Here is a 10,395-nt window from a genome sequence, read left to right as displayed (position 1 = left end):
AGTCGCTTACAAAATATGGACTTGGGTTTTTGTTCAAAAATTTGTTTTACGAGAGTGGTATCAACTCACTTGATTCAAATGCTCAAATGAGCTTTGCTGGCAGTATATGTACTTGTTAGATTCGTGAGCGTTATCTTTTACTCCCCACATTATTACCTTCTCTTTCCAACAATAATATGTTCCATTTCTATCAATTTAACTTCAGAAATAGTTATCAAAACTTAAAAGTTGATGTTTCTGTGTATTTGTATGTCTGAATGTTAAACAGGGTAGCTATTATGAAAGTTTTTTTTAGGCAAATTAATCAAAATTCCAAATTATATAAAATTGTCATTACTTGAGACAAATCTTGGTTGGAAGGAAGTCGATATATTTGATAGTATCATTCATTAGCTTATCAATAAGATGAAATTTAAAACATTGTAATGTAATGTGAAATTACATTATAATTATGCATTTAAATGTTTACTGGCGAGTAAGTAAGTGCTGGATTAAAACATGACCTCGTGTCTTCTACCCATCGAGTCATTTTCTTAACAACATTTATACATATTTACGCTGAAATTCCATTTTCAAAACTTTACATTTTCTAATGAGAGTTTATGATATTTAAGGATTGAAACAAACTTAATGTTTTGATTTGTTTTGTTTGTTTTAAATTGCGACTCTTTCACCGAATTTCACACAGTAAATTCTTGTACTTAATTTAAAACCTTGTCGGTTGTAATCGTGATCGTTTAAACAAATACATTTAACTTTAAGATGGCTGAGTGGTCAACATATTAACCATCAGATCTACCTTAAGGTTTGACATACATGTATGACATTTTTGACCTTTAATAACTAACATATTTAAAAAAAGATAAAATCAAAATATTTCAGCTTTTTAAAAATTTGAGCATTTTCCTAAATCTTTATAGAGCTCTTCTTCACAGGGAGGTAAATGTAGCCTAAAAATGGCCACGACCAACCAGCTCTCTTAACTCTCAATGCTCTGATTATCAGTAGAGGTACATTTAACTCGATAGTTTAGAGCTGAATGCTCATTACCCAATATTTGTTCGAAACATTTATATCGTTTGCTCTCATAATAAGAACTTGTTCGGAATGTTTACGTTTATAATTTGAGCATTTTAAGATCTCCTTTGACGTAAATATGGTATAAACTATTGTGTATCTAGAGATGATTGTCATGGTCTTTGACAAAGCAAACAATTTGTGCACAAAGATTTAATAAATACAAGTCAAGTCTGGTCAGTCCGTTTAGTGAGAAAACAACAGCTCTTAAAGCAAACTTTTAGATACCTAAATTGAAGCCAAATCGACTTGAAGGAAAGACAACATGAGAGTTACAAATAACGCACTGGGATTAATTATTTTATCATTGGTAGTTTTTTACCTATGTAAGGTGAAAGGATGGAGTCGTGTTGAATTATTCAAGAATGTCATCAACACGGTCGACCCTGATATAGCTCCTTTTGAATCAGACACAACGAGTACTCCACTGACGATAACTCTTAACCTCATGGGTATATCGAAAGTCGACGAAAAACAGCACACGGTGTCAGGGACATACTGGATGATGATGGGTTGGGGTGACCCCCGTCTTTCTTGGGACCCCAACATGTACGGTAATATCACATCAGTGCAAGTCAGAGCCGAAAAGATCTGGTATCCAACATCTGTTTGTATAATCAACGAAATTGGAAACAACAAGTGTATCGATGCTAAAGACAAACAACTGACTGTGTACAATTATGGGTTTGTTGGATATCTGACAAACGTAGAAAGTGTCTCGCAGTGTAAAATTGATGTCACTAAATATCCGTTTGACACTCAAGTATGTGGACTGGCGTTTGAAAACGTAAATTTTGGAACAGAGTTTCTAAAATTCAATGAAGACTATTCGAATTTTCTCCTTCAGTATCTTCAGCCTAGTGAGGTTTGGGACATCACGAACCACACATTTAATGTTCACGATGTTTTTGATTCAAATCAGAATAAAACAAATCAAATTATATTTTTCTACGTTCAACTCGACAGAAAGCCAAACTATGTGATTATTTCAACTGTTTTACCTGTCATTATCTTATCCGTCTTGAATTTGTTCTGTTTCGTGGTACCCATCGAGTCAGGAGAGAAAATGGGTTTTGCTATGGCCATCTTTCTTACTTTTGCAGTATTTCTGACGATAATCAACGATTCCATGCCTAAATCTTCTGATGCTCTTCCATATTTTACTATTTATTTGATAACTCAGCTAGTTATAAGCGGATTAATTGTGATGTTAGAAGCATTCGTTCTGTTGGTTCATTTTCATTTTGCTGCTCGCAAGGAAGAGTTGGATAAAAATGGCAAATTGACTGTGAAGAAGACATTAAAAGTGACAGGGGTACATTTAGATATAGCATTTGTTTTGTGTGCAGTGTTTTGCGATATGTTTTCTGTACTTTACTTTTTCTTTAATGTACTACGCTAATATATAATATGCAATCTTTATTATATTGTTTTAATGTCAGTGGTATGAATTCATAACTATAATTCTGTGCGACATGGTTTTATATTGTAAACGTATTCTAATAGGTTTTCAGTCACGTGGTCAGAGTGTATATATACAGACAGTATAACTACATAGGGCCACGCGGTATTTAAGGGAAAGAAGGTACAAAAAAGGTGGGTAGATGAAATTCATAAATTCAAAGTACGAATTACAGATGTTGCACAAATGTTGTTAAGAATGTATTATAAATGAAACGGTAACTAGCGGCGTTCCTATGCAATAAATATATGTAGTTGGTTTATTCAGCACTTTGTTGGTTTTTATTTAGATAAACACCGTTGGAACCAATATAAAAGAGCATCATTTCTCTCCACCTTAAAACTGCCAACGAGCGTAAACTAATATTAAAGATTGATTTCTAATGCAATGCATATTCCTCTTTACCTGTTGTATAACAATCATGTGGCATCTAAAAAAATTAATATTGTCGTTCACCATAAAGCTTAACATTTAATTCAAGGAATTGCTGCTGAAAACGTGCTATAAATAGAAACACTTGCATGTGAACTGTTGGGGGATGAACAATTTAAAAGAACCAATCAATCATTGTGAAATTTGCTTGGAACTCGATAAATAAGGTTAAAGTAGGAATGCTTTGCAAATTGCAATTTTCCCAAACATAATTGTAATTTACTCCATACATAGTCTTAATTAATTTACGAAGGGATGGATGTCAGTTCTTCGATTTTAGTATTATCTAACTGTAACATGCGAACAGAGAGAAGATAAAAACATCAATTTTTATTTTTGAACAATATTTGTATTTATTCAAATGCTTTGCAAATAAAGTGCATTCCATAAACACGACACCATATTGAACGCATTTACTGGTAAATAGGTTGTGGAAATGGATGTTTGCATTGTGCTGAAGTTCGGAAAAATCCATTCCCAATAAGAGTTACACAGAAATAAAAGATTTAGACAGTTAAAGGCTAAAAACTCATTAAACCCTTTTAGTTATACCGAGCGCAGCGAGAGGCGGGCGAAGCCCGCCTCGCGAAGCGAGGATTAATGGTAACACGTATATATAAGAAAATCAGTGAAAAATGAAAGTTGAATCAGGGGTACTAAGGCCAAAAAAAATTTCTTCCAGCCCTGGGCGCGCCATATTGGCAGCCATTTTGTTTTTAAAAAGTTAGTTCGATCATTGATTGATTGGTACTTATCGATGTTTGTTGCCCATAAACTCGATTTAATAAGTTCCAGTGTTTCAATAGAAGGTAATTTGAATAAAAAGAAATTAAAAAGGAAACCAGATGAGTTTCAATAGTGCTATAATCAAGAAACACGACTTGTTCTATGTATGTCTTATCAAATTATCAGATGGAAAATAAAAACATTGACGTCAAGGAACTGATCTTTAAGATTCTGAATAAATTATTCAATTTTATTACATTGGCATTCATATAAATTAAATTGATGAAAAATGAAAGAAGAAATAAAATAAAAATCGGAATCACGTAAGTCTCTTCGGCTATTTCCGAAGACGTTTTACGTCTGAAATATGACGTCATAATATAGACTGAGCACGCGACGTTTAGTTTAACTTTAACGAATGACCATGCTGGCGGATCCTACTGTGTGCGTTTTAGATAGATTTTATTTTACAAAAATCAAACTGCACTGTGTTAAATCTGCGCTCGGTCCAACGGTCACACCGTTTACATATTAGGTTTTATAATCGTGGATGCAGAGAATTATTTTAACAAAGAACATTCCCCAGAGACGACAAAGCTCAATGTACACTATTTTGATCGGCCAATATGCCAAAAAGCATTCTTATGTGAAAGCCATCACAGTGACAATTAAGGCTTTCTCTTGCTGCATGTATATAAGTGAGGTCACAATGATTATGATTTAAAAGGGGTGGAATATGTACTGTCAGATTAAAACCACCCCTGGCGATTCAATGGCATAAAATTATCGATCTAATTAGTGACCGTATTTTACACAAATTGCAACACATTCTCCAACACAAAGTAAAGAAGAACACATAAACAAGAACTTTATCAGTGCTTGTAACATACAAAATGTTCTAGCTGGCGACCATACTCCTTTCCAGTTGTTTTAGACTTTGATTAAATCTTTTTTGATTCATTTTTAGGGACAATATATTTCTTAAACTTTTCCATCTCTTTCTGTTGCATTTTCTTCTCCCTCCTTTTTTGTCTGATTTCATTGATAAATTCATTTTATGTAACGAATCTAGCATCCTTTCTGATATATTTCATTTTATCAAATAAAATATACAACATGACGCACCAAGCCGGTTCTTAGTTTTTTCTTCGAGTAGGTTCTTTGACAACTGCTGGAAGCCGAAGTCAGTCTGTATTGTCTTCTGAGATTGGTAAGGAACTCTGTGAAACCTGGGTTGGCTGCTCATTACAGACTGGCATTTTATCACCTGATGGAATTTACCCTTCACTGGCAATGCTGGTTACTGGCGCTAAAACTGAAGTGTTTGATGGTCCGCATGCTTGTGCTGGAATAGCCAGGGGGTTGAGGGGATAAATGCCCGTAGCTCTGAAACCTCCAAAGATGTTTATCATGTTCATTTTCTCATTATATGCATTCAAGAAAATTCTGCAAAAGTCATATCTGGATATTATTTTGCCAGGATTTGTTTTCAAACCAATAACTCGCAATGTTTGTTGTATACTAGTACCTTCTTTAAGGGACCAAAAACACTTCGGTCCAGTGACTGTGTCTAGTGTGTTGTGTGATGCAAATGAGAAAACCATATGGCATTGAAAAGTTTTATTTGTGATAAACATGTATTAAACTTGTTATTTATCTTCTTGAGCCATAGTAATACAGAACGCAAGGTGCCCAATTTAGTGCCGCCAGAGCAGCCCAGAACCGTGTTCGTTGGAGGACTGTTGTTGATGGCCTATGTCATGCACGTAGCATCGGGGGGGGGGGGGGGCTGCCCCCCCCCCCAACTTTTTCGAGCAGCAAAGATTTTTCTTAAATTTACAAACAAAATATTTAATTAACATGGAGTTGCCCCCCCCCCCTTTTCTGTGACCCTGTAAAAATTGAATTGAAGATAAGAAAATAAACAGTGAAAGATTGAAGTGAAAAGTATACCCCCCCCCCCCCCCCCCCCGGGGATTAGGATTTTCAGGATTTTGGAAAGAAATTTTTTTTTTTTTTTTTTTTTGGTTGTCAAGATTTTTTGGATGAGTCTGCCCCTCCCCCCACTTTCAAAAACGATGCTACGTGCCTGTACGTTCCCCACGGAACGAAAGGCCTAAGTTAGAAAGGTGCCCAATGGTTATGTCCATCCATTTTGGCGATATTGCTAAATGACTTTTTTTTATTCATTTTTTTAAAGCATGAAATTTCAAAATAAGCATCTATTCACCCTAGCCATTCATTCGAACGTCTTTGCGAGATTTCTCAATGGCAGTAGTCCTATTGAAATCGTGTTTGCTTTGATGATTTAAACAACATCTCCTTGAGAGGAGGGTCAATCAAATTAATTTAATTGTCTGTGACTATATTTTATTGAAAGAAATTGTATATAATTTTTTTATGTAGTAGATTTTTCTGCTTATGAATAATTTTACCTGGTTAAACGAGCACGAGTTCAATAAGTGAACATTGTGATTTATTTTTGTAATATGTAGAAAACCAGTTATATACACGGGAAAATGTCGAAAACTGGGTAGCGAAGTTTAGTTAACCACTCTGTAAAATTATAAAACCTGTAGTTATTGTGTTATCACTGGACTGTAATTAGTGAATCAGATTAACTATCTTGGTATATTGTTTAATTACAATGGTAATTTTTTATCTACAAAAAAGCACTGTGCAGCACAGGGAAACAAAGCAATTTCAGCATACATAGTAAAATGAAAATTTCAATTTTAACGTAGAAACTCAATTAAATGTTTTTGATACCTATGCAAAAATTGTGTCAAGCTATGACGCTAAAATTTAGGGATTCCATAAATGCTAAGATGTAGAAAAAAGCATATAATTTTTTGTAAGAGGGTTTTGACTGTCAGAAAAAATACATGCAAATTTCAAAATGTAGATTTCCACTAAAAATCTTCAGGAAACAAAAAAAAAAACAACAAAAAAAAACAAAAACAAAAACCAAACAAACAAAAAACTCTTAATGTTAATAATCAAAATAGATTATGTACACTGTGCATGTCGCTAACTTACTTTATTTAATATGTATATAAACATTTCCCACATATATAACCTATGAGATTTATTTGTTCAACGAAATACATACATGCAGACTTGTGCATATCTTACTGTCATAATACCTTTTGTATCTTTATGCAGAAAAGCGGAACGCTTTAAAAATGCTTTCAACCAATCTTCTATTTATAACAAGATTTCCTGGCAGGAAAATGAAAATAAATGTAAATCATATATTATCAAAGCATTATGAAATATAATGCAGATATAAAAAGCGAAACATTATAGGTCTTTCAAGCATTACTTCTGCAAACGTGAAAACAATGTTCAAAAAGACATAATTTTGTTACTGGTTAGACTTCGTTTTGCAATTTACTTTCAAACTGGAGTCGTAGTAATTCATTGCTTCCCTTGTGAACAGGGTGTCTGTGGACATTATATAACTACTTTGACAATTTAAGAAACTTTATTAATTTTTTTTTGTGAATTATGAATAAGTATATGTATTCATTACCTTTAGCTATTTCTACAAACTTCACGTAGAAATTGTAATACACATTGGTAAATGTAGGATAATCGTCAGTGGGTTTAAACCGTTATATTGAATTTATAAATTATACAATGGCATATGATGTCTTTGCTTTGATAGCGTTACTGTTCGGTTGTAATCAGAACATATTACCTATTTCCTAACGCTAATTGTCGATCGATCGATAAGACAAATACGTGATTGATTGAGAAATTGTATCTGAATCATCAATGCTTTTAATGACCGTTGATGTCTGTTTACGAATACTTCAAAATCCCGTATTGTAAAATGAACTGTTCTCAATTGAAAAGCCTTAGTCGTGGGTCAGCGAGCAAGAGTTTTTGTGAAAGGGGTTTAAAATACCGGTAAGCGGGCAGCTTTTGTCTGTTTAGTCAACACTGCTCAGAACCTTCGCTAAAAACACTGCTCTGGAATTCATCACAGCCAAGTGACTTCAAGGAAGGGGAAACATGAAAGCTCGAAACAGAGTACTGGACTTGGTTATTTTATCATTGGTACTTCTTTTCCAAGGTGAAGTGAAAGGATCCAACCGGTCTGAATTATTCAAGAATGTTATCAACAAAGTCGACCCTGATATTGCTCCTTTTGAATCCGCCCTAACAAGTACCTATGTGACAATATCCCTCAACATCATGAGTATAGCAGAGGTGGACGAAAAACAGCAAACGTTTTCAGGAGCATATTGGGTGACGTTAGGTTGGAGTGACTCTCGCCTATCCTGGGACCCGAAAATGTACGGTAATATTTCATCAGTGCAAGTGAAAGCCGAAAAGTTATGGTACCCTACCTCTGTTTGTATGTATAACGAAATTGGAAATGACAAATGCTTCGACGCTAAAGACAAACAATTGACAGTTTACAGTTATGGGAGCGTTTTCTATACAACTTACTTGGACAGTGTCTCGCAGTGTAAAATCGATGTCACCAAATATCCGTTTGACACCCAGTTTTGCGGTCTGGCGATGGGCAATATCAATTTTGGAACCGAGTTTCTAACTTTCAACGAAGAATATTCGAGCTTCCTTCTTCAGTATCTTCAACCCAACGAAGTGTGGGATATCAAGAATCATACATATAATGTAAATAATGTTTTCATCCCCGCTTTGAATTCAACTCAACAGCAAATTTATTTCTTTCTACAAGTGGACAGAAAGGCATTCTATGTTGTCGTTTCAACGTTGTTGCCCGTGATTATCTTGTCCGTCCTGAATTTGTTCTGTTTCGTGGTACCCATCGAGTCAGGAGAGAAAATGGGATTTGCCATGGCAATCTTTCTGACTTTTGCAGTATTTCTGACTATAATCAACGATTCCATGCCTAAATCATCAGATGTTATTCCATATTTTACTATTTATTTGTTAACCCAGTTAGTAATTAGCGGATTAGTAGTTGTTCTTGAAGCATTCGTTCTGTTGGTCCATTTTCATTTTTCTACTAGCAAGGAAGAATCGGACACAGATGAGAAGCCTCGATTGAAGAATAAATTCAGAGTGACAGGGGTACATTTAGATATAGCATTTTTCTTGTTTGTCCTACTTTCCAATATATTTTCGTTTCTCTACTTTTTACTCAACGTCATACGTTAACAGTTTTGAATTGTATTACAAACACTGATGTTGAGAACAAATATTTGTTGATCAAGCAAAAGGATTATACTGTAACATTAAACAAGACCTTATCAAGGCAGGCAGACAAGGCTTTATTTAAAGGGACTTGGACACGATTTGAGCTCAAAATTTCTAATTTTATTTTTCCATTTTTTAATGTTTTGAATGATTTATATGGGTAAAGTCTGACATCGTCATCATTATTTCGTGCAGTCCGTGATTTTTCCTAGGTCGCTATAGGTTTGGACCAATCGATAAACAAGGCGTGTCGATATCTGTCCTGTCATTTTCTTGTCAGTTTCAGTCGCTGTAGATTTCGACCAATCGATATATGGGGCGTGTAGATTTCAGTCTGGCTGTTTCTATAGAGCGATGAATTAACTATAAGTTTCCGTAAGAAATAGAGGGAATAATACTTGGTAAATGTAAATATATAACAATAAAGTTAAAGTAGGAATGCTTTGCAAATTGCAATTTTCTCAAACATAATTGTAATTTACTCCATACATAGTCTTAATTAATTTACGAAGGGATGGATGTCAGTTCTTCGATTTTAGTATTATCTAACTGTAACATGTGAACAGAAAGAAGATAAAAACATCAATTTTTATTTTCGAACAATATTTGTATTTAATCAAATGCTTTGCAAATAAAGTGCATTTCATAAACACGACACCATATTGAACGCATTTACTGGTAAATATGTTGTGGAAATGGATGTTTGCATTGTGCTGAAGTTCGGAAAAATCCATTCCCAATAAAAGTTACACAGAAATAAAAGATTTAGACAGTTAAAAGCTAAAAACTCATTAAACCCTATTATTAATGATAGGTTTTATAATCGTGGATGCAGAGAATTATGTTAACATAGAACATTCCCCAGAGACGTCAAAGCTCAGTGAACATTATTTTGATCGGCCAATATGCCAAAAAGCATCCTTATGTGTGAAAGCCATCACAGTGACAATTAAGGCTTTCTCTTGCTGCATGTATATATGTGAGGTCACAATGATTATGATTTAAAAGGGGTGGAATATGTACTGTCAGATTAAAACCACCCCTGGCGATTGCAAAAAGGGGTGGTTTTAATCAGACGAATAAAATAATATAACTTATTAATTAGCTTTCTTTCATTAAAAACCTTTACAACCTGTTAAAAAAAGCGGTATGAATGTGTATAATTTGACCGTGTAACATACAAAACTCGGGTTTAAACACTGTACAGTTGACTCAGCAGGCCTTCAATCTAATTCTACATACAGGGTATATGTGAAAAGTGGAGCACAATAAGGGTTTCATAGAAGTTTGAATACTTCGATCTAATCTGAACAAATTTTTTCCTTATAGTCTCCCAACTGAAAGTTCGCTCTTTCTCTTTTTAATGTACTAGTAAAGTATTTCTCACACTCATTCATTTTTTTTAAAATATGGACTTGGAAGATGAATTTAAAAAATGATTAGTTACCCCATGGATTTGGGGGTAAATGTACAGTGTTAATTTCGTAATTGTTGACCTTAAA

At 34.2% G+C, this 10,395-nt stretch overlaps 1 protein-coding gene across 1 annotated transcript; it reads left to right on the top strand.

Annotated features, from left to right (window-relative positions):
- Window positions 1–1,056: 1,056 nt before the first annotated feature.
- Window positions 1,057–2,805, top strand: LOC136275847 (acetylcholine receptor subunit beta-type lev-1-like). Its single transcript, XM_066085944.1, has one exon. The coding sequence runs from the start codon at window positions 1,343–1,345 to the stop codon at window positions 2,477–2,479; it is 1,137 nt and encodes a 378-aa protein (XP_065942016.1). The 5' UTR covers window positions 1,057–1,342; the 3' UTR covers window positions 2,480–2,805.
- The last annotated feature ends 7,590 nt before the right edge of the window (window positions 2,806–10,395 follow it).

This window comes from Magallana gigas, chromosome 5 (assembly GCF_963853765.1).
Source record: "Magallana gigas chromosome 5, xbMagGiga1.1, whole genome shotgun sequence".
NCBI lineage: Eukaryota > Metazoa > Mollusca > Bivalvia > Ostreida > Ostreidae > Magallana > Magallana gigas.
The sequence above is the reverse complement of the archived record's forward strand: the minus strand, read 5'-3'. Positions and strand labels throughout refer to the sequence as shown.

Excerpts from the sequence above, each read along its gene's own strand:
- LOC136275847 (XM_066085944.1), top strand. The coding sequence starts at position 1,343 with ATGAGAGTTACAAATAACGCACTGGGATTAATTATTTTATCATTGGTA.